This window comes from Rhinatrema bivittatum, unplaced genomic scaffold (assembly GCF_901001135.1).
Source record: "Rhinatrema bivittatum unplaced genomic scaffold, aRhiBiv1.1, whole genome shotgun sequence".
NCBI classification, from domain to species: Eukaryota; Metazoa; Chordata; class Amphibia; order Gymnophiona; family Rhinatrematidae; genus Rhinatrema; species Rhinatrema bivittatum.
The window spans coordinates 74,793-102,123 of NW_021821067.1; the positions used below are offsets into that span (position 1 = coordinate 74,793).

The 27,331-nt window shown below is 45.1% G+C and overlaps 1 protein-coding gene across 1 annotated transcript in view; it reads right to left on the reverse strand.

The window, feature by feature from the left end:
* The window catches only part of LOC115082424 (LIM homeobox transcription factor 1-alpha-like), a gene marked incomplete at its 5' end in the record, with an annotated part of 67,543 nt that overhangs the window by 31,649 nt on the left and 8,563 nt on the right, over positions 1 to 27,331 (reverse strand). The window contains 5 exon segments of the mRNA XM_029586658.1: positions 4,973 to 5,065; positions 5,068 to 5,139; positions 7,205 to 7,259; positions 7,261 to 7,287; positions 15,524 to 15,601. Of these exon segments, the coding sequence (XP_029442518.1) occupies positions 4,973 to 5,065; positions 5,068 to 5,139; positions 7,205 to 7,259; positions 7,261 to 7,287; positions 15,524 to 15,601 (325 nt within the window).

The following is a 27,331-nucleotide window of genomic DNA, read 5'->3' on the forward strand; positions in this document are numbered from 1 at the left end:
TCCAGCCCTTAAGTCACTACAAGGACCTGACCCCAAATGCTGTGCCTGTCTGTCCATTGTCCAGCCCTTACGTCAGTACAAGGGCCTGACCTCAACTGATATGCCTGCACGTCCAGCCCTTATGTCACTACAAGGGCCTGATCTCAACTGATGTGCCTGTCCGAGTTTATTTCTAGTATCTCTAATTTCAGTTTCATGTATTTGTGCATCACTTCTTTACAGAATATTCTTTTTCCAGTTTTGTAACATTTGGAATGTAAGAATAAAGAAAGCTGATTTAAGATGTTTGGAGATTGCATATTTCATATACTCAATAGATTTCATGACTTTCATAATATGGGCCATTTTCCCTAAATCTTTCTTAGGTGCCAACATTAATGTTTCTAGTACTATAGAAAACTGGTGGTAGTTGTACTCTAGTTCATCCTCTGTGTTTCCATAGTTTACAGAGGCACTGTAGGCAGGCAGAGTTTTGCTGAAACATGGCCAATGTAGGGCAAGTGGATCCGAACCCATAAAAGCGGCAGTTCTCAGATAAGTATTTCAAAAGAAAAAATGAAGTAACTGATAAGGAGGTCGGACAGAATGCTGGGGAAAACGAAGCACATAAAGTTTTTTTAAAAAAGCAATATTAAAAAGAAAAAGTATTTAAATAAAGAATTAAAAGAATAAAACACGGGAGCTATTGAGTGGTTTGGATAGGGGTAAGACAGGCTGGCAGAGCAGAGGTTATCTGATCCCTGTGGTGTTGATAGGGGAAAGACAAAGAGGCAAGACAAAATGATGCTCAGCCCACGTATGGTGTTAGGCCAGTAGTAGTGGCCCCCAGCGCGCCAGGACCAGGTCTTCTTGGAGTCAGGTTGTTTGTGAATGCAGCCAAAAGTGGGAGGTAAACTCCATCTAAGGCTAAATACCGGCATGAGACTGATAGTTAACAAGTAGTTCCATAAAAAAAAAGTACAGTAAAAAAAAAAGCCTGGCTGCCTGGCAGGCACAGCAGCAAAAAAAGAACAAATATCTTTCTCAGCAATAGAAAATTATTTGTAGGAAACTAGCAATAGCTATTGAATTAAGATTTGAGACACTCTGAGAGAGTTCAAACAGTAAACAAGCTTCTCAGAACCCAAGAAGAAAGTGAACTGTGGTATGCTTGCTTAAGGTAGAAATACAGCAAGAAAAGCATCAGAGAGCAGTGATTGGCTGAATTATAAAAATTATTTGAGTTCAAGAGGGTGTGGAAACCACTAAGAAATTGGTCTGACCAGGGCGGCGGATCCCCCTTGGGCGGGGAATGCCTCCCACAAGGCCCCAGCCCCCGCAGGGCACATTTCCTCCATGGCAGTGAGCCACAATCAGTTCTGGCTCAGCTGGGAAGGCCTCGGGTGGGGGTAGGGGGCTCGCTGCTCTGGGGGAGCATGTTATTGCCTCCCCCTCCCCCGGCAGCAGGTTTGCTGTTTCCCCCGGGGCCGAGGGAGATGACCGCTGCTGCACCCTCCTCTGGAACCCCCCTTCCCCTTGCGAGGGGAGTGGGATGAAGGGGGATGGGGCCCCCTGCATGCGGCACGACTGTCAACTTGGACGTACTGTCCAATCGACCCATCTTGAAACATGGACCAAGGAGTCTAACACGCGTGTTAGGACCTGAAAGATGATGAACTATGCCTGGGTGGGTTGGAGCTGCTGCGGGTGCAGATCTTGGTGGTAGTAGCAAATATTCAAACAAGAGCCCCGGGGAGAGTTCCCTTTCCTTTGTGCAGGAAAGGGCTCCCTGGAATGGGTTCGCCCTGAAAGTGGAGCACGAGCCTTCAAAGTGTGGTGAAGTGGAGGAGGTTTCTATGTGAACAGTGGTTCAACATGGTTCAGCGCGTGTTAAGAGATAGGCAACACCCAGGGAGAGTTCCCTTTCCTTTGTGCAGGAAAGGCTCCCTAGAATGGGTTCACCCTGAAAGTGTGGTGCTTCCGTTGCATCTAGTGAGCTCTCGCTGGTCTTTTAAAATCTGGTGGACATAGCAGATATAAAAACAAGAAATTTGAAGGCCGAGGCGGAGGATGTTTGCATGTGAACAGCAGTTCAACATTGGTCAGCGGGGGGGTACTAAGAGATAGGTGACATCCGAGGAGAGTTCCCTTTTCTTTTTGCAGGAAAGGGCTCCCTGGAATGGGTTCTCCCTGAGAGTGGGGCAACAGCCTTCAAAGTGTAGTGAAGTAGAGGAGGTTCCCATGTGAACAGCAGTTCAACATGGGTCAGCGGGTGTTAAGAGATAGACGACACCCGGGGAGAGTTACCATTCCTTTGTGAAGGAACAGGCTCCCTGGAATGGGTTGGCTCCCTGGAATGGGTTGGCACCAGAGTGGGGCACAAGCCTCGGAAAGTGTGGCAAAGTGGAGGAGGTTTCCATGTGAATAGCAGTTCAACATGGGTCAGCGGGTGTTAAGAGATAGGCATCAGGCGACACCCAGGGAGAGTTCCCTTTCCTTTATGCAGGTAGGTTGTGGTTTGATCTGTCACTTCTTCCTGAACTGGTTCACTGCCAGAAGAAAATGGCATCTTTTTCATTTGTGAAAGATAATTCAACAGAGGATGGTTTTAGAGCAATAGAGACTGCCATTTGTGAAGCAAGAACTGAGCTGGAGATTATTTGTAAATACCCAGAAGCTATTAACAGTACTTTTGCACTTCAGCTGATGACAAAGGAATTTGAAGAGCTGTCATAAATAAGAAAACGCTACTCAAGTCCAAATCTACAATATCAACCTATGTTGACTGTGTCTAATCCTTTAAGTGAGCGGCGCCTTACAAAATGAAGGGCACCGCTCACTTAAAGGATTAGACACGCGAAAGACAAGAAACGATGTGCTTTTTCAATGGTGGACCCGATTAACGGACACAGCAGACATTTTACCGAGGTTCCTGAAGCAGGTAGAGTTTTGCCGAAACATGGACAAAAAACTAGGCACCCAAAATTTAGGGTGTCCAAAAATTAGGCGCTGAACACTGTGCCTTGAGAAGCGCACAAACTGAGTTCACTCCAAGATTGCTTCAGATAGTGCACAAAAAGAAGTTCATGCATGTGTGAGCACGCACAACTGAGCGCTCTAGTAAGTGCTCCTATTGCACCCAACTAGATCACAATCAGGCACACAATCTGGACACATAGCCAGGTGCACAAGCACAAACCGCCGTAACTAAAGAAGACAGTCTTATGCACAGAAAAACACGTGAAAATGCAGCCGTGGCCTATCACGCAGTGAACAAGAGAAGCCTGAGAGCGGGGGACTAGATGAAAGGCTGTGCAACCTGCCAGGCTACCCACGTTTTCTAAGCTTCCCCAAGAAGCGAGAATGAACATCTGGCTGTGCCAAGCAAGGAGACCGGAGGGGAGAGAAATCCCTACTTCTCTCTTCCTTCTCTTTCTTTTTATTTTTTTCTTCATTAACTGAGCTGAGCCCATCCAGCTGAGTACAAAGTTGGGCTCCGGCTGCGGGGGAGGGGGAGGGCCTTCACTGCTACACTCGGCTTTTTTTTTTTTTTAACAGCTATTTCCATGCCATCTGAAACCCAGTTACTGGACTAAGGCACTCATCTGAGGGAGGGATCCAAGGATATCACCTCATAAATTCTCAACAGAGGGAAGACCATATGTATCAACCACAGGAGAGCGAGGCAAATTAATTTTCCTTCTTCTTTTTTCTCGTATAAAATATCTTAAGCATCACCAGTAGGGAGGTGCACATCCACCATCTTGCTGGAGACAAAGAATACTGGTGGGCTGATGTCACTGCAGGGGTACATATACCATGATTGTCAGCTCTGCTCAGTTTCCATCTGCTGGTTAGAAGTGCACCTCTTCATATGCTAAGAAGCATTATTTTATCTATAGAAATAAAATTGCCCATCCGATATGCCAGTAATCTTACGCATGTATGTCCTGGGTATATAGAGGCATTCCTGGAGCAGAGTTGGGAAAGGGTTAAGACTTACATGCACACTTTTTGGATTTTCATGGGAAATTGTGTGGTTTAGCGGTTGTAATTGTGTGAGGGTAGTTTTGGTGGGATACATTTTCAAAGGGAAAGCAAATGCATACTTTGCTTTTGAAAATTGGTATAACTTACTGTTGCATATTTGCTGTTTAACTTATTTGGAATGTTACAAATTACTCCCATACATATGTGGTCACTCAAAGAAATGGATCAGATTTGTTTGATCTCCTTTTGGAAAAATCATGCTGCCTTAAAATTCAGCAACCTACTAAATTCAAGATACACAGCTACCAATTCTTTTATTAGTGACTCCATTAATTTAGCCATCACTGAGGCCCAACGAACTGGATTGTAGTTATCAATTGCTTCCTCCCTATTACCACTTTTAGGATGAGGCACAATATCTGCCCTTTTCCAATCTTCTAGAACCACTCCTATCTCTAAAGAGTGATTGAACAGATCCATCACCGTTGCTGCCAGATTCTCTCTGAGCTCCCATAATGGGAAAAAAATGTATGTACATATTTCTCAGAAGAGTGAGAACAATACCATGTAACAGAACAGTTTTATTTTGGTTGTTGGTAAAGTGTTGGAACTAATCTTTCATTTTATAATCACAAATGTCAACCTTTCCAAATTATGCAGAAAATTAGCATTTAAGGGTGAGATCACTGGAAGAGGATGCACGTTGGGCCTCCTGCTGAGAAATTCCTTGATTTGGAATTCAGCAACAGAACAATATATTAGCGGTAAATGTTACTGCACTCCACCAATTATGCTGTCATAACTGCTCCACAGATTTAACTTCCATAATAAGTGATAAGCATAGATGACTTAAATACAGTCTATAGATTGACCTTCTGACTTTATTTGATGCCTAAAATGACAAATCCATATTCTCCAATCTCCAACAAAACTCTCGGCATATAAATGAAAGGCCTTGGATGGTTATTCTAGCCCATGCAAAGAATTCCGGGGATCCAGTTACCATAGGGATGCATGTGGTCTCCAGGCATTTGAGGTGGAGTGAGTCCTTGTCGAAACGGATCAGCGTTATAGATATTCTGCTCAATGGCTAAAGCTGTTGCTGAGGCAATGCTGTATACTGAGTCATAATTGTTTCCATACTTGAGCTGGCACCACCATTTGCTTGCCCTATAAAATGAGAGATGTGAAAATTAAGTTTATGAACCATGTCCTTGACAATAAGAAAGATTCCTATTTGGAGAGGAGTAGAGAAAATTAAGCTCCCACCAGCACCTTAAAGTTCTGGAAGGTGTTTATGTGTAAGTTACAAGCAGGAAGGTCCTTACGGACGTAGTACTACTTACAATCTAGAAAATGCCAACTTCCTGTTTTGGTTTTATTCCTAGATCTTCTTCCTTTTTTGGCATAATATTTAATTTCTTATATTATTTGCCACAATTTTGAAATTAATTGTATTTATTTTATATTCATTGTTTTTGGAAATCTTCAAGTTCACGTTCTGGCTGCTTAGGCTATAACCAAAGGGGGGTAATTTTCAAAAGGATTCACATGTGTAAATATAACTATTATAGCAGTTTTCAAAAGCCATTTACCCATGTAATAGTGCCAATAACACGGGTAAATCCTATGGACAATTCAATGGCAAATATTGTAGCAATTTTCAAAAACTCATTTACTCAGATAAAGTGCATTTACACATGTAAAACTCAATTTTAAGTGTGTAAATGCTTTTGAAAATCAGACCCAAAGAGTTCTGAGGAGGGTTCTTGCAGCACCCTGATTCATAAAGACTCCTAATGTATATAATAATTAAATATGAGGACTATTGAAAACACTAAATATGAATACCTCCTCAAGCAAAAAAATTACATCATAACTAAACTACTTAACAACTTTTTTTAAAGCACCCGTTCCACCTATGACCAAAATGAAATCTTACCATTTGTAGAAATCTCTTACAAAGTCACTTGGATGTATTTTCCTAAAATGTTCCCATTTAGAAAACATTACAATCGTAGGGAACTGTCAAGAAAGTGGCTACCTCCCCATGCCCTTGGCTACCAATTGGTACATTGACGAGAAATCTATTGATAGTCAAGAAGTAGTGGGGGCCAAAAGGGAGATAAGGAAGCACTAGATGTTTTCTTGGCTTCCAATTAATTTTGCTACAGCAGCAGTTTTTTAATTTGAAATTGTTCCTCTGCTATGGGAAGGACTTTGTTCTATCATGGCTTCATATAAGGAAGTAGTAGACTCTGTTGCTTTTAGTATCACCTGTAGTTTTCATTGATTGCTTTGCTTTTTCATCCTTCCAACTCTACTACTGCATTTTCTGCAAAACTTAAACCTTAGGTAATGATATCCACTTAGTAGGGTTGCCACTGTCATAAGGAGCAAGCTAATTCAGTTATGGTTCTATCCTATGATGTAGGGAGTTGGGGGTCCTGATTGTTTTAGGTAAATCAATGGGGAAATAAGAATTACAAGTCCCTGCATGCATTAGGGTAAAACCAGGACTGGATTAACCTGTTCCTTATGACATGGAGCCTGTCCCTGAGACTAATGGATCTTTATTGTTCACGGATATCAGAGAGTGTTCTCAATAATGTTGACTTCTTTCTCCCACCGCCATCTGCACCAAGATATTAGAAAGTGAAAGTGAATCAGTTGACCAAGCAAAGAGATTTTATCCCATAACATAATAAATATTGTCAGGTAAGTGCAAAAATGACCCATCCAGTTTGCCCATCACTTTGAGTAGATGCATTTATAAATTCCCATATGCAACCCAACACCAACTCTCAGTGACTGACCTCATACCCCTTTTCCTTCCATATCTGTCGTAAGCATGCCTATCAAGCTGGCCATCTTCAGCTTTGATTCTTACAGGTGTTCCATGTCTTACTACTAAGCTTTTACAGTGATTCTTCCAGGCCACCCAAGCTTACTTGACGGCAGTTGTAAATAATAAATAACAGTAAAATTGGAAACACATATTTGTCAGTTTTATTCTGTTAATGAATTTTCATGATCTTTTTCATAAGCAACTCTGTAGTCATTTCTCTTAATTTTTTTATTGGCAGAGTATTTTAAGTTTCTTTTCCAGATGCAGCAGATCACAGCCGCTGGGTGACAAGATATAAGTGCTGACATGAAATGTGTCCTGAAGAAGCAGAACCAGTTTGCCAGCAGAAATGTTGGCCCGGAAAAGTAAGAGATGATTTGCTCCTACCTGAGCCCATTCTCTGAGGGTTTTGCTGATCTTGCTGCTGTTGCTGCTGCTGCTGCTTGCTGCCGCCTTGCAAGCTTCTTCATCTGTTAAGTACGTACAAAACAGAATGAAAACATTCCCAGTAATCTAATCATTTCATTGACTGGCTCAAAGCAGTAGGGATTGTATATTCAAAATAGGTTTCCAGAACGAAAAAGTCTGTTTTTGGTTTGTTCTGAATATACAAACCAAAAACAGATTTTCTCTAAAATACCTGAAAAAATGTGGGATAGTTTCAGTTTATTTTGAAAAACACATTCAGAAACTTAAAAAGTGGCCCTCCTTGAGTTCCCACTAGAGATGAGCTTCGTTTTTTACTACTGGGTTGTTTTTTGAGTCGGACGCTTCGGGGGTAAAGTTCGTTTTTCCTCGGTTACTTTTTTGGAAAAACGACCAAAAACTAAACGGGGAAAAACAAAAACCGGCCCAAAAACGACACGGGAAAATGAAGCTAAAAAAAACCCCACCCCAAGCATAAAATTCCCTTTCACTTTAATACATTAAAAACAACCCCCCCCCCCCCCACCACCATCCTGATCCCTCCCCAAGACTTACTAGCATCCCTGGTGGTCCAGCGGGGTCTCACGAGGGATTTCTCTCTCCATGCTGTCTGACTTTCGGGCCTGTCTCTATCAAAATGGCGCCGATAGCCTTTGCCCATTCTATGTCACAGGGGCTACCGGTGCCATTGGTCAGCCCCTGTCACATGGCCATCGGCACCATCCTGTACTCCTACCATGTGACAGGGGCTGACCAATGGCACCGGTAGCCCTGTGACATAGTAAGCACAAAGGCTATCGACGCCATTTTGATTACTGGCAGCCGACGGTCCAAGGGCAGGAGGTCACTCCCGGACCCCCGCTGGACCCCCAGGGACTTTTGGCCAGCTTGGAGGGGGGGCTCCTTCCACTTATTGGAAGGGGCCCATGGAGGCAGCCTAGCTGAGTCAGCCTTGGGGGGTGGAGGGTCAGAGGGGCCTGAAGAGGCTCTAGAAGACCCCAGGAGATCTGGTGGCAGGGACCTGGGGAGGCCCCATTTTACTTTTGTTTTTTATTGTGGGGTTTTTTTTTAATATTTCAATTTTGCAAATGAACCAAACCTACATAAACTTTAAAACAAATTGAAAAGTGAATATCCCTTTGAAATAGATACATGAACCAAAACTAGCTTTTTCTTTTTTTTGTCTGCACATCCCTACAAGTACCAGTGCCTTACAATCAGACTTCCAAGAAAAATAGCACTATTCATTCAAGCCTAGTACTGATCCCAAGACTGGAAGTGGGATAGTACAGAATTGTGCTCCACACTTTCACTCCTCACTACCTTGCTGTGGCTGAGTCATTGGCCTTGTCCCTAGATGTCAAGAATATGAAGCTCATAAACAAATTGCCACGTGACTCAATTTACCCAGGTTTACTCACTGACCACTGCAGGAACAGCATGAGAACTACTGGCACTGAATGGCTCAAATTGGTTAAAGCTGGCAAACCCTCATAGTGGGGTACAGTTAGTGAGAAGACATACACCTTCAAAGATTGCTCTCAGGCAAAAAAAAAACAAACAAACAATGTAGGTAAAATAGAAATACAAATAATTATACCCAGAGAGGAAAAGTATTTTATAGTAACCTAGAGATCAATCTTCAAAGATTTATTGATTAAAATAGTTTTTCAATCACATAAATCTATCTGGTTAAAAATTAACCCTTCCCCAAGTGGTCCAGCTAAAATAAATCCACACAAACTTGCTCTGCACACTGCTTTAGCAGGGCAAAAGAGAGGCTGGTTGGGGTATGCCCAGGGCAAAGTTTTCAAATGTATTATCTTAAAATAATATTCAGTGCTACCCAGCTAAATTTGACCTAAGTGTGACTGTGCAATTAATGTCCTAAATCTTCTAAACTGGTCAGTGGTCTTTGATCTAAAGCAGTCGGGATAGAGAAAGATCTTAATATATACATCATAGAAGAAAGAAGAAATAGGGGAGAAATGACAGAGACATTTAAATACCTCCAAGGTTTCCATGCACAGAAGGCAAGGCATGGAAAGGAGGCTCTAGGACGAGGTAGAAAGGGGGTAGGGTCAGGAGTAATCTGAGTCAATCTTTCTTTGCAGAGAGGGTGGTGGATGCATGGAAAGGCCTCCCCATGAATGTGGTGGAAATAAGGCCAATATCTGAATTTTAAAAAAGCATGGGATAAACAGAGGGGATTTCTGAAGGAGTGGGAGGGATTGTAAAGTTGACTAGTTGGTGTGGATGGTTAAATAAACTGAATGGTACTTTTCTGCCATCGTGTTACTATATTTCTAACCACACAAGTTTTGCCTGTCACTATGGCCAAGATTTTAGCTGACTAGACAAGGTTAAATTGTTAACATTAAGAGGTTAACCTCACTGCTCAGCAGTGTTTCAGTGTCTGCTCCCCATAGTAAGATAGTAGTTGCCAGAATCAAGTCTGTCTAGCTGCTGCTCCTGTGTCACTTCAGACATGTTCCATCTGCTTTGCTCTTCTGTATCTGTTCCGAGCATGCTGAATTTTACCACTGTTCCCCTTACAATCCCGTCTGCTGATTTTAAGCATCCCTAACATTTCTCCTTCTTTTCCACGTTCAACTTCAGAACAGCCCTTATCCTCTAGCTTCCTTTGTGGGAAATATTAACTTTAAGGGGCCGATGCAATAAAAAAGTGCCGAAACTGGATGCTCAGTGTTGAGTGCCCGCTTTCCTAATGCGCACCCAGGCACCTCTCCTGGGTGCGTGATGCAATACTCATATTTAAATTAGGGGTCATGCTGCCAAGGAGGTGCTAGAATTAATTGCATGCCCCGAGTGTCTCCTTGGCAATGGGTGCCCAGGAGAGGTTGGCTGTCCACGAGATAAGAAAATGGATGCTCAATATATGAGTGTATGTTTTCTAGGGATGTGAATCATTTTTCTGACGAATGAAAATATCGTATGATATTTTCTCATCTGTCAGGTATCAGGGGGTCCCTGAAAGCGATAGGAAAACCCCACAAAATTTTCATGTGGCTTTATCGTTTTGGGGGGTGGGTGGGTAGAAAGGGCACACAGAAAAACAACCCCCAAACCCACCCCAACCCTTTAAATTGAATTATTTAGAATCCCCCACCCTTTTGACCCCCCCCCCAAAAAAAAACCATTTCTAAAGTACCTGATGGTTCAGCGGGGTCCCAGGAGTGATCTCCCGCTCTCAGGTCATCGACTGCCACTAATAAAAATGGCGCCGGTGGCCTTTGCCCTTAACATGGCGCGGGTCATTCAGTGCTCCTACCATGTGACAGGGGCCGGCCAATGGCACCAATAGCCCCTGTCACATGGTAAGGGCAAAAGGCCATTGGTGCCATTTTGTTTACTGGCAGCCAACGGCCCGAGAGCAGGAGATCACTCCTGGGACCCCCGCTGGACCACCAGGTACTTTAGAAAAGTTTTGAGGGGGTCGCGAGGGTGGGGGATTCTAAATAATTTGATTTAAAGGGTCGGGGTGTTTTTTTTTTCAGCTTGGGACAGGTAAAAAAAAAGCGTTCAGAACCACGGGAAACGAAGATTTCCTGCGGTTCTATGAACCACGATTCTGGAACCGATTCATGTCTCTAATATTTTCCTATCTAGTGCACAGCCACAGGTTCAGAAAATGGACGTTCATTAACTGAGCATCCGCTTCCCTAACCAGACCACTGGCACTCTTTTTTTTTTAATTTTTTTTTATTTAAAAAAAATATTTTTTTAAATCTTTTAAACTTTTTATTCCTCCAACAATATCGCCACAATATTACGTTGGAGGATGTACAGAAAAGCAGTATTTTCTGCTTTCCTTACAACATTTTTTGGGCTGCTCAGAAATTAATGCCTGCTCTAGGCAGGCATTAATTTCAGAGTGTAAAAATGTGCGCATCGGACGAACATTGTTTTTTTTTTTATTATTTATACTTTATTCAATTTTCATTTAAAATCTTTAAACAAAATCAAAGAAGTAAGACAGATGTACATCTCATCACAAAATAACCAATTTTTTACAATAAAGATTCCCATCTTCATTACTATATCCATAATATGGGGGAGACTATTCCAATATCAAACTAACACAAAACAACTTCAAAATTTTCTAAAGGAGAGAGAGACTAATTGGTTTTTTATTGATCTTCGCTATTTCTCCCTACTACATCTTTATCCGATATGAATGTCTCTAAATGTAAGGGATCAGAGAAACTATATTTCTTACCCTGATAGGTTACTAAACATATGCTATGATATTTCAAAAAGAAACTTGCTCCTAAGGCAAGTAATTTCACCTTCAGGGAGAGAAAGTGTTTCCTTTTTGCCTGCGTGGCCCGCGAGACATCAGGGAACATTAAGATTTTCTGGCCACAAAAATTGAGGTCTTTGTGTTTTAGGAAATCCTTAAACACCTTGTCCTTGTCTGCCTCTAATTGCATAGAGACAAACAAGGTAGCCCTCTTGTGGACTATATCTGTTGATTCTTCAAGAAAAGTCGAAACTCCAATACTTGAAGTTTCTACATTCTCTTCTACTCTTTCCCCAATTTTACTTGAAAAATAGAAAATTTTTGACACCACAGGGATTTCTTTATCTTCATAGAGTAAAACCTCCTTCAAATATTTTTTAAACATTTCCCAGGGTGACAAAAGTCTTGTTAAGGGAAAATTAATTAGTCGTAAATTTTTATACCTAATTATATTCTCCATATTTTCTATCTCTCTATGGATAGATAAACTATCCTTAATATGGGCAGATTCAATATTTTCTAGTAATCTGATCTTATTTGTTATTTTCCCCACATCTTCTTTTAAGCTGGTTACCTCCTTTGTATGTTCCTCTATTTTTACTATATTTGTATTTACTATGGCAGTCAAAGACTCTTTCATTTGAGAGACATTATTATTAAGAACAGACATCAGATTCCAAATATCCTTCAGGGAAATGTTATCAGGGGGATCACCAGGCCATTGTTTTGGCCTATCGGACTCCTCCGTAACTTGCCCTGATCTCAAATCTAATGAAACATTAGCTATCTTAATTTCTCCCGAGGCAGAGCCTACTCCCTTTTTTGGAGAGGTTTCTGCATCTAGAGTCAAAAAGTCCTTAGATAATAGTGTCTGTGGTTGCGGAGGAAGCGAAGGTCCTTCACCAGGACTAAAGGAGGCCGAAAACTGGTCCCCTGTAATGTCCTCATTTGGTGATCCAATCCGTCTAAAAACGTGATTGTCCATTGGGCCCCTCGATAGTATAGGTGAGATTGGGAAGCTTTTACTTTTCTCTTCCTCCCCATGTAGCTTGGGAATGAGTAGACAGTGAAACTTCACCAATTTCTTACCTCAAATGACTTGTGGTCCTGCCTTCCCGTCCTTCTCCGGACTAAGCCGGACAAAGCCGCGCGCCCCTTACGGAGCATGCAGCTTAGGTAGCGCGCGGCGGCGGTAGTGCGCCGCTTGCCATTTGATTTTATGCAGCAGGCGCCAGGTGATGATGTCACAGTCCCGCCTCTCTCTCTCTGGGTTCGTCGGCGTTCCTCCGAGGCTCCAGGCAAAGCACAGGTACCACAGGTGTCACGGACAATTGGGGACGTCTCTCTCTCCTTCCCAACGCTCCCCACGAACATAGTTTTTTTTTTAATCGAGGGAGAAGAGCTAATAGCCTCATCAACATGCATTTGCATGTGATGAGCGTTATTTGTTTTGCAGTGCATTGGATGCGTGTTGTAGACACGATAATCCTCTTACGGCTTCAGTTTAAAAGCCCGCACATGAAAAAAACGATATATATGTGTGTGGCGCATTTTAAAAATGGTCCAGCCACACGCATATCTTCCAGTACATGTGGAAGTGCCGGACCATGGGAAAAGGGCAAGCTGGGGGCAGAGGCAGGGGAGGGCGGGGGGGGAGGGGGGCTTGGTGGGGGCCAGCCTGGACAGAGGCCATTAGGCCCTGTCCCAGGGAAGTGCATGCCGGCAGCTGGCCAGCACGCAGAACTTACTTCACCAGCCAAGATGAAGTAAGTTCTGCAGCAATAAAAATTCTAATAGGGGGGTTAGGGGTCAGGGAGGAGAGGGGAAAAGGGTGGAAGAGTAGGTAGAGTAGGTAGAGGGATAGGGAAGTTCCCTCTCTCCACTCCTTAATTGGAGTGGAATGGGAAGAAACTGGGAATGTGCTATTAGCATCGCCACTAACTTTTTTTAACCCCCCTCCCTTGCGTGCACAAGTCGCGACCCGCCCATACATGTGCATGCTGATATAAAATTGTTGACACGAACAAGTTATAATATCGGCGCATCTTCAAAAATCCACCTTTAATAGCATATGGAGTTGTGGATGCGCATCCAAAACATGCAGCCAACCGCTGGTTAAACATTGCGCTCGACTGAGCACACTGATTTGCATCGGCCACAATGTGAACCTTTTGGAAGCCTGCCAGATATTTAAATGCCTCTCTCATATTTCCCCTTCCCTTTCTTTCTTTTGAATTCCTTAACTTCCTTTACACAGGGAGAGTATTGCTGCTTCTGAACTATTTTGGTACCGACACTTTGCATTCAATGTTTTACATTTAGTTTAAAAGATAATTGGTTTGTATACACAATACACATAGAGTATAGGGGCCTTTCAATAAACTTTACCATGCATGGTAAGGATCTTTGTGCTTGCTAAAAATAAATGCTATGTAGGAAGTCATTCTTAGACATGCTAAAGGGTTACTCAATATGTTTGCAAAAATTTATGAGCTTGTGCCAGCAAATTAAGGGATGTGATATGCGAATGAGGGTATTATTAAATCTTGTTATGCTTACTCACCATGCTATTTTGCAAGAGCCTGCAAAACAGCGGCTTCCTGGGCCATGGAATTAACCAGCTACTGTGAAGACTCAGGCCAAAATCTCTGTACCAAATGGCCAGATGTGAACGTGGGATTTTTGTGAAAAGCAGTGCTGTGGGCAAGAGGATTTTGCTTTCCCTCGTACTCATGAAACCACCTTCTTGGGGACTGTTGGGGTATAGAGGCAGAGGAGCTGATGACTTGGGGGAGGGGATTGTTATTTGAATGGGAGGGGGGAGTTCTGCATGGGTGGTTGTGATGCCCTGGTGAGGAATTCCGTGCTGGATTGGACCCTTGGTCTGAGATGGAGTTGTGCAACCTGCAGGCAGGAGCCCTGCAGGTCCACACTGTAAGCTGGCGGAGCTGATGGAAGCAGAGGCCCAACTAGAACTTCACTAATACCAGCCCACGTTCCCCTTAGTTTGAGCCCTCGGGTGCCGGGCTGGCTGGACTTAGGCATGAGACTCTTCGGAGATGAATGTCAGGTGAATAGGTGAAGTTGCAGGCCAGAGTCTATTGCAGGTGGAATACATGCAGAGTCAGTGTCCAGGCAATGGTCAGTGGCAGGGAGAAGACAAGCAGAGTTGGTGTTCAAGCAGAAGTCAAAGCCAGAAGTCCATCCAAGAAAGAAAAGGAATGATAAGGAGAATGGAAGACAAGGAACCAAACAGCAGGAATGAGGACACAAAGAACAGAGGAGAAGGGAGGCTGACCATGAAGAAGACAGGAACTCAAAACATGGACCAGACTGTCAACAAGGAACCAGGAACAAGATGCAGAACTCAAGAACAGGAACTTGGAACAGAGAACAAGGAACACAGGAACGCTGGAAAACAGGAATGCTGAAGCAATGCACTCTTTAGAGAAGTCAACTATTGCAGAGGTCTCCATGAAGCACTAGGGTACATGTGCGCCTAAGTGAAACCCAGAACAGCTGGCGGCAGCATTCTTCAGATCTGTGCCTCAGGCCTGTTCAGGCGAGGTGGCTTGCTGCACTTTCATCTGAGGGGTCTGCCTAGATGCTGTGGAATTCCAGAGTTTAATTGTGCATTGAGTGAAAAAGAACTTTCTCCAATTAGTTTTAAATGTGCCACATGCTAACTTCATGGAGTGCCCCCTAGCCCTTCTATTATCCAAAAGAGTAAATAACCGATTTACTCAGGGCTGGAGGTAAGAGCACTGGTCCGTGGGACAGGGCTGCAGACTGCTGAGAGTAACTACTTCTTGGTGAAGTGAGAGGGAGGGATGGGGATGCCTTGCATGGGTTTGTGAAAAGCCTTGTGAAACTGGGCAGAAGGAAATCCTGACTGCTAAGCATCATATGTTTTGGCTTCCTCTCTCTCCCAACAATGATCCCAAATTCATAAGCCCAACCAGTTACTTCTTTCCAATATTTATGCTAAGCTTTTTAAAACAATTTGATAGTTTTACCTTTGCTCTTTGATTCTGGAACCAAACCTGTACGACTCGAACGCTTAACCCTGTCTCTGCTGCCAGTGTCTCTCTTACCTTCAGAAAAAAAGAAAAAAAATTCATGGTATATTATGCATACATTAAAGCAAGGAAGAATGGGCTTCAATTACTGCAGGGGTGACCTTAAGTTGGATATCAGCCAGAGGATCTTCAAGCCCTGGAACAAGTCATGTAAGGAAATTGTAGAATCTCTGTGATGGGGGAGTGTTGAGAGTAGGTTAGACAAACATCTGTATGGGAGAGTTTAGGTACATTTGAGCCTGCTTAGAGGTAAGCAGTTGGACTTCATCAGTTATTCTCTAACATTTCCATTCAGGACCAACTTAGGAGCTTTCATCACAGAATAAAATACATTTTCCAAATCAATTTTTCCAATCACTGCTCTGATAGTATAAATGTGAGGCTCCGTGGACAGCTTTCCAAGGGATCTAGCTGGGTAACTAAGGAATTTCCCCAAGCTAAATCTCTGGAATGAAAACCATAACCCTCCTAATTGCTAAATACCCAGAATGAAAACTGTACCCTCCTTAGAGCTAATCCTGGGCTGCAAACCATCCCCTCATTATCCTGAGATGAAAACTGTCTCCATCTTTACAGTAAAACCCCAGGATAAAATCCACTTCCCTCATCATGGTTAAATCCCCAGGGTGAAACCATGCCACTTTTGTAACTATGAACCATTTTGGTTACTTTTCAAAGGAAGCCAGGTTACAAAGTGTCTGTGGAACAGACATTCCAGTGCTGTGGGCAAGTGAAAGTAACATAAGAACATAAGAAAGTGCCCTGCTGAGTCAGACCGAGGTCCATTGAGCCCAGCACTCTGGATCACAAATGCACATCAGATCCCCAATAATTGATCCATTTCTTATATATCACTCTCAGGGATAAGCGCTGACTTTTCCAAGTCTACCTGGCCAATAACTGATTAGGGACTTTTCCTTCAGGAACTTGTTGCCGTGACCACATCCTCCAGCAACAGATTCCGTAGCTTGATTGTGCGCTGAGTGAAAAAATATGTCCAATGATTTGTTTTAATTGTGCCGGTTGTTAGCTTCATGGAGTGTCCCCTAGTCCTGGGGTTATCTAACAGGGTAAATAACTGTTTCCTAATTACCAGTTCCACCCCACTCATGATTTCATACATTTTAATCATATCCTCTCTGTTGTCTCTTTTCCAAGCTAAGAAGCCCTAAATAGCCTTTCTCCATAAGGGAGATTTTCCATCCCCTTTATTATTGTTGTTGCCCTTCCATGTTTGCTATGTCTTTTTTTGACATGGAATGACCAAAAATGCACACAATATTCAATGTGAGGTCACACCATGGATCTATACAAAGGCATTATGATATTCTCTGTTTTGTTCTCTTTTCCTTTCAAAATAATTCCTAACATTCTATTTAACGTTTTGACTGCTGCCATACACTGAACTGAAGATTTCAAAGCATTATCCACATGGACTCTGAGGTTCTTTTTCCTGGGTAGTGACTGCTAACATTGCACCTAGCATCATGTCCATGTAGTTGGGATTATTTTTCCCTATCAGCATTAGTCTGCATTTGTGCATATTAAACTACTTCTGTCATTTAGAAGCTCAGTCCTTCTGCAGTTCTTCACATTCAGCTGCCATTTTAATGACTCAAAACAATTTTGCGTCATCTGCAAAGTTGGACCTAGATTTATCAAATTGCTATAAATATAGCGAAAATAGTAGGGATGTGCATTCGTTTTTCACGAATTAGAAAATGTCAACAATATTGTCTAATTCGTGATTGTTCTTTGGCCCCGAAAAACAAATCATATTTTGCCAAAAATTTGGTGAAAATTTGTATTTCGTGTTATTGTGCACTGACAGGGCTACTGCACACTAGAGATGTGCTTCGATTTTTTCTACCGGGTCATTTTTTGACTCAGATACTTCATGGTAAAGTTCTTTTTTTTTCGTTTAGTTTTTTTGAAAACCGAAAAAAACTGAAACAGGAAAAACCCGAAACTGGCCCAGAAAAACGACGCGGGGAAATGAAGCTAAAAAAAAACCCACCCCAAGCATTTAAATTCATTTTAATACATTACATACACCCCCCCTACCATCCCGATCCCTCCCCAAGATCTTGTGCTCCTACCACGTGACAGGGGCTATAGGCGCCATTTTGATTACTGGCAGCCAACAACGAAATCGCTCCCGGACCCCCGCTGGACCCCCAGGGACTTTTGGCCAGCTTGGGGGGTGAGGCCCCCAAGCTGGCCAAAAGTCCCTGGGGGTCCAGCGGGTGTCCCGGAGTGATCTCCTGCCCTTGGGCCATCAGCTGCCAGTATTCAAAATGGCACCGATAGCCTTTGCCCATACTATGTCACAGGGCCTACTGGTGCCATTGGTCAGCCCCTGTCACATGGTAGGAGCACAAGATTGCGCTGATGGCCATGTGACAGGGGCTGACCAATGGCGCCGGTAGCCCGTGTGACATAGTAGTTCAGAGGCTATCGGCATCATTTGAGCGAGGCTGGCATGCCGGGCACGGAGGGACAAATGGCTCCCGGGACCCCGCTGGACCACCAGGGATGTTAGTAAGTCTTGGGGAGGGATCAGGATGGGGGGCTTGTTATAGTTAATCTAGATGTGTGAGGATCAAGACAAACTGTGGCTGACAATCTGGATGATGCCTCATTAACTGGCCACATGTGATCGTGCAGCAACAGAAATGTGGACACTTCAAGCTTGTAAAAAACCAGTCAGATTTTAATAGCTCCCAATAGGAGGTTAGGAACAGGGCCATTTTGAAATTCAACACATAGAAAGTGTATGGTGCCTGCTCACACACCAAGCTTTAGGGCCGGAACATTGTTTGCCATCACAAGATTTGCAGGCCTGTGCAGCATGAGGAGAAAAAGCCAGGCCCTGGGGCAATGGCCTGCAGGACATAACTGTTCAAGGCAATTGTCATGTCAGTTATGCTTTTCCTCCCCCTTTCCACCACCCATGTCCATGCCATTTGCCACAAACACATTGCCAGAGATGTAAAATAGAAAGAAGCGTCTCTCTTACCTATGAGCCAACTGTCACCGTCAGACCTCAAAATTTTCACACAGGTCTGATTGCCTTAGTATAAAGGAATTGTGCACTGCTCCCGGGTACCTGGCCACCACATTTAGGATGCACATTGAAGCATCACAGAACACTTGCATGTTGATGGAGTGGAAGAGCTTTCTGTTGCAGTACATCTACTCCCTGTCACGGGGTGGAATGATGACCACGTGAGTGCAGTCGATAGGTCCAAGAACATTGGGAAAGTTGGCGAATGCATAAAACCTTTTTTCAAGTCCATCAAGTTCTGCCTGTCCTGAGGAAATGATATGTAGCAATTAATGCAGCCAGAGACTGCTATGATGACCTGGTCCAGAGAGCGAGAAAAAGTGGTTTTGGGAAATTCTCCCCATTTGGAAGGAGCCGGTTGCCATGAAATGCAGAGTGGCCAATAGTTTGGTGAGGTCAGGCACAGTGTGGGACCTTTGTGTTGCTGGATCCAAATCCCCTCAGAATTTTTCATTAAATTCCAGGAAAGCCCAAGAACTGAGGCAATACCTGCAAACCACATAGTCCTCTGGAATGCCCAGCAAGGATGTTCATGGAGGGAAGATGCACTCCCATTGCAGAAGGAAAACATTTGTTTCAATTTGGTTTTCATTTCGCAGGGACCCAAATTTGTTGCATTAGTTTCATAGGGGGGGGGGGGGGGAAAATTCGTTTGTTCATTAGTTTTCTTCGTCCGTTTTCCCATTAAAATCAAAGGGGGAGAATTTGCAGCCTATTTTTGGCTGCAGAATTGGGGTTTTCTTATCAATTCTGATGAAACTTCTGAGGAGCAATCATCAGAACAAGAAAAGAGCTCCAAGATACTTAGACTGTGGCAAAGTGGAACCAAAGTGGTATAAATAGTCTAAGGCACTTTAAAGGGGCAAAGGGGTACCAGGAGTGGCAAGAGTGCTTTAAAGAGGTGCAAAGCAGCAGTGAGAGTGTCAAAAACACCACACAGCTTCAAAAGAGAGCACTAATAACAGTTGCATGAACCCTCAAAGGCAGCACAACAGGCAACGTGGCAAGACAAGTGGCATCAACATCCTACAGCACAATGAAGGGGGAGCAAAGCAAGCAGTAAGAATGTCAGAAAAAACCACAAGGCGCTGATAAAGGGACAAAGCAGCAGAAAGACTAGCACCAACACACTGAGGAACCATGATAGTGGCAAGAACACAACAAGGATTAGAGTGAGTCATCTGGTGTATGGCAGCAAGGCAGAGTGGCAGAAAGTTGCTAGGGCAAGACAGGCTGGTAGAGTGGAGGAAGTCAGATCCCTGTGGTTTTGATAGGGGCAAGACAGGCTGGACCCGGGGAGAGTTCCCTTTCCTTTGCACAGGAAAGGGCTCCCTAGAATGGGTTCGCCCCTAGAGTGGGGTGATTATGTTGGCACCTAATGAGCTCTCGCTGGTCTTTTAAAATCTGGGGGATGTAGCAGATATACAAATGAGAATTTTCAAGGCCAAGGCGGAGGAGGTTTCCATTTGAACAGTGGTTCAACATGTGTCAACGGGTATAAGAGATAGGCTACACCCGGGGAGAGTTCCCTTTCCTTTGTGCAGGAAAGTGCTCCCTGAAATAGGATCTCTCCTAGATTGGAGCACGAGCCTTCAAGCGTGGTGAGTTGACGTGGAGGAGGTTTCCATGTAAAAAGTGGTTCAACATGGTCAACAGGTGTTAAGAGATAGGCTGGTTACACCTGGGGAGAGTTTCCTTTTCTTTGCGCAGGAAAGGGCTCCCTGAAATGGGTTGTCCCCTAGAATGTGGTGGAGGTGCTTCTGTTGGCATCTAGTGAATACCCAGAAGCTATTAAATGTACTTATGCACTTCAGTTGATGACAAAGGAACTTGAAGAGCTCTCAGAAATAAGAAAACTGCTACTCCAGTCCAAATCTACAATATCACCCTATGTTGATTTGTAGTTTACTCAGTGTCTCTGTAAACTATGGGAACACAGAGGATGAACTAGAGTACAACTACCATCAGTTTTCTATAGCACTAGAAACTTTAATGTTGGCACCTAAGAAACATCTAGGGAAAATGGCCCGTATTATGAAGGTTATGAAAACTATTGAGCATATGAAATATCCCAGCTCCAAGCTGGACAGACAGGCACAGCGTTAGAGGTCAGGCCCTTGTAGGGATGTAAGGCCTGGACAGACAGGCACAGCATTAGAAGTCAAGCCCTTGTAGGGACGTAAGGCCTGGACGGACAGACACAGCATTAGAGGTCAAGCCCTTGTAGGGTCATAACACCGGTATGGACAGGCACAGGATTAGAGGATAGAGATCAAGCCCTTGTAGGGACATAAGGCCTGGACAGACAGGCACAGCATTAGAGTTCAAGCCCTTTTAGGGACGTAAGGCCTGGATGGACAGGTACAGCATTAGAGGATAGAGGACAGGCCCTTGTAGGGATGTAGGGCCTGGAGGGACCGGCACAGCATTAGAGGTCAAGCCCTTAGGGACTTAAGGCCTGGACAGACAGGCACAGCATTAGAGTTCAAGCCCTTTTATGGACGTAAGGCCTGGATGGACAGGTACAGCATTAGAGGATAGAGGACAGGCCCTTGTAGGGATGTAGGGCCTGGATGGACAGGCACAGCATTAGAGGATAGAGGTCAAGCCCTTGTAGGGATATAGGGCCTGGATAGACAGGCACAGCATTAGAGGTCAAGCCCTTGTAGGGACATAAGGCATGGTTGGACAGGCACAGGATTAGAGGATAGAGATCAAGCCCTTGTAGGGACATAAGGCCTGGACGGACAGGCACAGCATTAGAGGTCAAGCCCTTGTAGGGTCATAACACCGGTATGGACAGGCACAGGATTAGAGGATAGAGATCAAGCCCTTGTAGGGACATAAGGCCTGGACAGACAGGCACAGCATTAGAGTTCAAGCCCTTTTAGGGACGTAAGGCCTGGATGGACAGGTACAGCATTAGAGGATAAAGGACAGGCCCTTGTAGGGATGTAGGGCCTGGAGGGACCGGCACAGCATTAGAGGTCAAGCCCTTGTAGGGACTTAAGGCCTGGACAGACAGGCACAGCATTAGAGTTCAAGCCCTTTTAGGGACGTAAGGCCTGGATGGACAGGTACAGCATTAGAGGATAGAGGACAGGCCCTTGTAGGGATGTAGGGCCTGGAGGGACCGGCACAGCATTAGAGGTCAAGCCCTTGTAGGGACATAAGGCCTGGATAGACAGGCACAGCATTAGAGGGTAGAAGTCAAGCCCTTGTAGGGACATAAGACCTGGATGGACAGGCACAGCTTTAGAGGTCAAGCCCTTGTAGGGACATAAGGCCTGGATGGACAGGCAAAGCATTAGAGGATAGAGGTCAAGCCCTTGTAGGGATGTAAGGCCTGGATGGACAGGCACAGCATTATAGGTCAAGACCTTGTAGGGACGTAAGACCTGGACGGACACGCACAACATTAGAGGTCAAGCCCTTATAAATGCCCAGAAACTATTAACTGTACTTATGCACTTCATCTGATGACAAAGGAACTTGAAGAGCTCTCAGAAATAAGAAAACCACTAATCAAGTCCAAATCTACAATATCAACCTATGTTGACTTTGTAGTTTACACAGTACCTCTGTAAACTATGGGAACACAGAGGATGAACTAGAGTGCAACTACCACCAGTTTTCTATAGTACTAGAAACTAGAGATGTGAATCGTGTCCTCGATCGTCTTAACGATCGATTTCGGCTGGGAGGGGGAGGGAATCGTATTGTTGCCGTTTGGGTGTGTAAACTATCGTGAAAATCGTTAAAATCGTGAGCCGACACACTAAAACCCCCTAAAACCCACCCCGACCCTTTAAATTAAATCCCCCACCCTCCCGAACCCCCCCCCCAAATGCTTTAAATTACCTGGGGATCCAGCGGTGGTCCAGAACGGCGGCGGTCTGGAACGGCCCCCTCAATTGAATCCTGTTGTTTTCAGCCAGCGCCATTTTTCAAAATGGCCGCCGCAAAATGGCGGCGGCCATAGACAAAAACGATTGACGCAGGAGGTCATTCCGGACCCCCGCTGGACTTTTGGCAAGTCTTGTGGGGGTCAGGAGGCCCCCCCAAGCTGGCCAAAAGTTTCTGGGAGTCCAGCGGGGTTCAGGAAGCGATTTCTTGCCGCAAATCGTTTTCCGTACGGAAAATGGTGCCGGCAGGAGATCGACTGCAGGAGGTCGTTCAGCGGGGGTTCGGACCGCCGCTGAACGACCTCCTGCAGTCGATCTCCTGCCGGCGCCATTTTCCGTACGGAAAACGATTCGCGGCAAGAAATCGCTTCCTGAACCCCGCTGGACTCCCAGAAACTTTTGGCCAGCTTGGGGGGCTCCTGACCCCCACAAGACTTGCCAAAAGTCCAGCGGGGGTCCGGAACGACCTCCTGCATTGAATCGTTTTGTCTATGGCCGCCGCCATTTTGCTGCGGCCATTTTGAAAAATGGCGCCGGCTGAAGACAACAGGATTCAATTGAGGGGGCCGTTCCGGACCGCCACCGTTCTGGACCACCGCTGGATCCCCAGGTAATTTAAAGCATTGGGGGGGGTTCGGGAGGGTGGGGGATTTAATTTAAAGGGTCGGGGGTGGGTTTTAGGGGGTTTTAGTGTGCCGGTTTTCCTGCCCTCCCCCTTCCCCCGATTTACGATTTTTTAACGATAAATCGGGGGAATTGGTATTGTATCGTGGCCCTAACGATTTTTGACGATTTAAAATATATCGGACGATATTTTAAATCGTCAAAAAACGATTCACATCCCTACTAGAAACATTAATGTTGGCACCTAAGAAAGATTTAGGGAAAATGGTCCATATTATGAAGGTCATGAAAACTATTGAGCATATGAAATATGCAATCTCCAAACATCTGAAGTCATCTTTTTATTTTCTTACATTCCAAATGTTGCAAAACAGGAAAAAGAATATTCTGGAAAGAAGTGATGCACAAATACATGAAACTGAAATTGGAAATACTGGACCTAAACTCAGACAGGCACAGTGTTTGAGGTCAGGCCCTCGTAGGGATGTACGGCCTGGACAGTGGATGGATGTTGCATCCGTCACTGCTTGACGCCCTCACTCCACCCTCTTTACCTCTGTGGTGACTCCCTCCAGGTCTGATGGATGGCTGGCTGCCACGGCGTCTCCATGCCATCTCCCTCCGGCGTCCCTGGACCGGCTCAATGTTGCAGATCCATGTTGCCTGATGACCTAGGGCGCGCGCAGGCGCACGCGCTCTGATTGATGTACCAGAAAGGGCACGAACCTGAGGGGCGTCCTCCTCAGATGACGTCATCCGCTTCTAATATTTAAAGTCTCTAATTCACTAACGGGTGGATTTTAAAAGCCCTGCTTGCGTAAATCCGCCCAGATTTATGCGAGCAGGGCCTTGTGCGCTGGCGCGCCTATTTTCCATAGGTCGCCGGCGCGCGCAGAGCCCCGGGACGCGCGTAGGTCCCAGGGTTTTTGGAAGGGGGCGTGTCGGGGGCGGGACCCGATGACGTGGTGTTTCGGGGGCGGGACTGGGGGCATGGTTTCAGCCTGGGGCGTTTCGGGGGTGTGGCCATGCCCTCCGGAACCGCCCCCGGGTCGAGTCTCGGCGCGCCAGCAGCCCGCTGGCGCGCATGGATTTACGTCTCCCTCCGGGAGGCGTAAATCCGTGGATAAAGGTAGGGGGGGGGTTTAGATAGGACCGGGGGTGTGGGTTAGGTAGGGGAAGGGAGCGGAAGGTGAGGGGAGGGCGAAAGAAAGTTCCCTCCGAGGCCGCTCCGATTTCGGAGCGGCCTCGGAGGAAACGGAGACAGGCTGCGCGGCTCGGTGCGCGCCGGCTGCCCAAAATCGGCAGCCTTGCGCGCACCGATCCAGGATTTTAGAAGATACGCGCGGCTACACGCGTATCTTATAAAATCCAGCGTACTTTTTGTTTGCGCCTGCTGCGCAAACAAAAGTACGTGATCGCGCTGTTTTTAAAAATCTACCCCTAACTGAATTAGCAAGGAGAGGATTCGCATACGGATTCGGCTATGTTTCCTCCAAGCTACTCCGCCTCCTCGGACTTACCAGAGGTACCCGCTCCTCGGAGGCCTCGCTCTTTTCTTTACTTTCAGATTACAGATAGGAACCTACTCGCTCCTCAAGGGCCCATGTTCCTGGACATTCTGAAGATTCTCTACTGCTTGGAAGCTATCGCTGCTACAAACTATTTTGAGTTACCATCGTTCTCTCAGTTACCCTGGAACCAGGTACTCGCTCTTTGAGGGCCTAAATCTTTCCAGCTTCTGAGCTTCCTTGAGACTTTATGTGAGTTTTGTCATCTAGTTCTGTTCATGAACCTTGTCTACTCTACCTACTCACTTTCTACAGTTTCTCAACAGCTCAGCCATCCTGGATCGTGGTTCCAGTGCCTGAGGGACTACATCTCTGCCGGGCATATCAGCTCTCTACTGCCATGTCTGGTGGTTTCCAAAACCTGTTTAATAAAAGAACTAATGTGTGCCTGTCTCCATACTCAAGACTAGCCGGTGGTCCTTCTCGGGATATCCTCCTGGGGCATGATCATCTGCCACCGGCCCAGGGATTCACCATTACTATCTCAGATTCATTACAGATTGCTAAATACCAGCATAGTGAAATATAACTGAATCTGAGACACTACAAGATAGCTGACTCCTCCGTCTTAGGAGCCATTCATTCAGATTGCTCCTCCCATCTAGGCCCAGCTTTAACAGATATAACAGATTGCTACTCCTCACAGAGAACCCTAACAGATTGCTACTTCCTAGCAGATTTCTAACAGATTTCCAACAATGGACAGACACAGCATTTGAGGTCAGGCCCTTGTAGGGACGTACGGCCTGGACAGTGGACAGATTGGCACAGTGTTTCAGGTCAGGTACATTTGATGATATTATCTGGAGCATAGGAGGCAGTTGGAGCTGCTGCAAGGCTTTTATTCATCTTGCCATTCACAGGGAATATTTGGAAACCCAAGCACAGGCATGTTTATTTTCAAAAACACTAGCATTTCCATCAACTCTGGTTCCAGCCTTGAGCGGTGAGGGCTCATGATGTCTCCTGTTATTGAAAATACATGTTCACTGGGCACACTTGTTGGTGGACATGACAGATATCACTGAGCCACTTTGGCTAGGTGTGGCCAGACAGTGGACTTGTGTACCCAATATGCCAGTGGATATGTCTGCATGTCCTCTGAGGGCTCTGAGAGATACCGTGTCACTGACATTTATGCTGGTGTCTCCTTTGCTTGGGTGGGCTGAGTGTCACTCATGCCATCTGCTTTCTCTCTAGCCCTTGCAGAACAGATGATTCTTTATGGGCAACATGGCTTTGGCGTACTGAAGTGGAGGAGGAAGTACTAGTGTCGCTGACAGAATGCTGCTCCTGCTTGGGCTAACACAACTCTCTGAAGTGCCCGATGTTTCCTCCTCTGCTTCATGCCTAATCTCTCTCTGCCTATGGCGCTCCTGATCATGAACTTTTACTAACAGCAACTCCTTCACCAATAGGAGACAATGTACTGTAGGGCGGGTTTCCCTTTCACACGGGGATCACAAAATGTGGCGAGCATGTGTGTGTAGTCTTCTGTTAAAGGCCGTAATCTCTCTTGCACCTGCTTCTGCAAAAGTCCAGACAATACAGCACCTCTGCTGTCAATCCCTCTTCCTGTTTAAAGCCCTCCAAATTTTCCTCCAGAAAATTAACTATAGGGATGATGTCAGCCAAGATGGCACTTCTGGAACTCAGCTCCTCCATGGCATCCTTGAAGGGCTGCAGGATTTTTACCAGCTGACTCATAACTAACCAATCTTGATGCCCTAGGGGACTATGCACACCTATGTCCATTGCCGCAGAGAGTTCAAGAAGGGGGTCTGCTGCTCCACTAACCTCTGCAGCATCATATAGGTTAAATTCCACCGGGTGCCAATGTCTTGAATGAGATGCTTGTGAGGCATCTTCAAATCAGTCTGCTTTTGTCAGAGAACCTGCCCTGCCTTCACACTTTTGTGGAAGTGCGCTGCTATGTTCCTGCACTTGTATATTTACATATGCAGGTATTCATTCTCTTGGTGATTGGACTCCAACCCAGAGCTAACTTCACTACCAGGTGCAGAGTGTGTGCAAAACAATGGATGTTCTGAAAGCGCCTGTCGCATATTGCTTTACCATGTTTGCACCATTGTCTGTGACAAAGAACCCTGCCAGAAGATTCCTGTCTCGCTGGTATAGCTGTCAGCCTGCCAGCATCTGTCTGATGCATGCTAGAATATTGGCTGAGGAATGGGCCTCGTCCATCAGATGGGTGTGCAGTAAAGCCCACCTCCATCCTGATACTTGTTCACTAATAGAGCTGCTGCTTGCCCCTGCCTCAGCCAGGTTCCACCAGTGTATTGCCAGGGAGAGATAAGAGTGTGCAGCATTCATGGCGGTCCAGATATTGCAGGTGAAATACACACTCCCCTCAGTCTTAGCTAGCAGCGCTTGGATGCGACTGCGACAGTGGTTGTACAAGCCAGGATGACCTTTCTGCTAAATGTGATTGTGGAGGGGACTTTGTAATTTGGAACTAAGACAAATCCAAATCTTTATTTAACAAATCCAAATCCTTATTTAACAATCCAAATCCTTATTTAACATTGTTAACAACCTCATTACCGATAACTGCATCTCC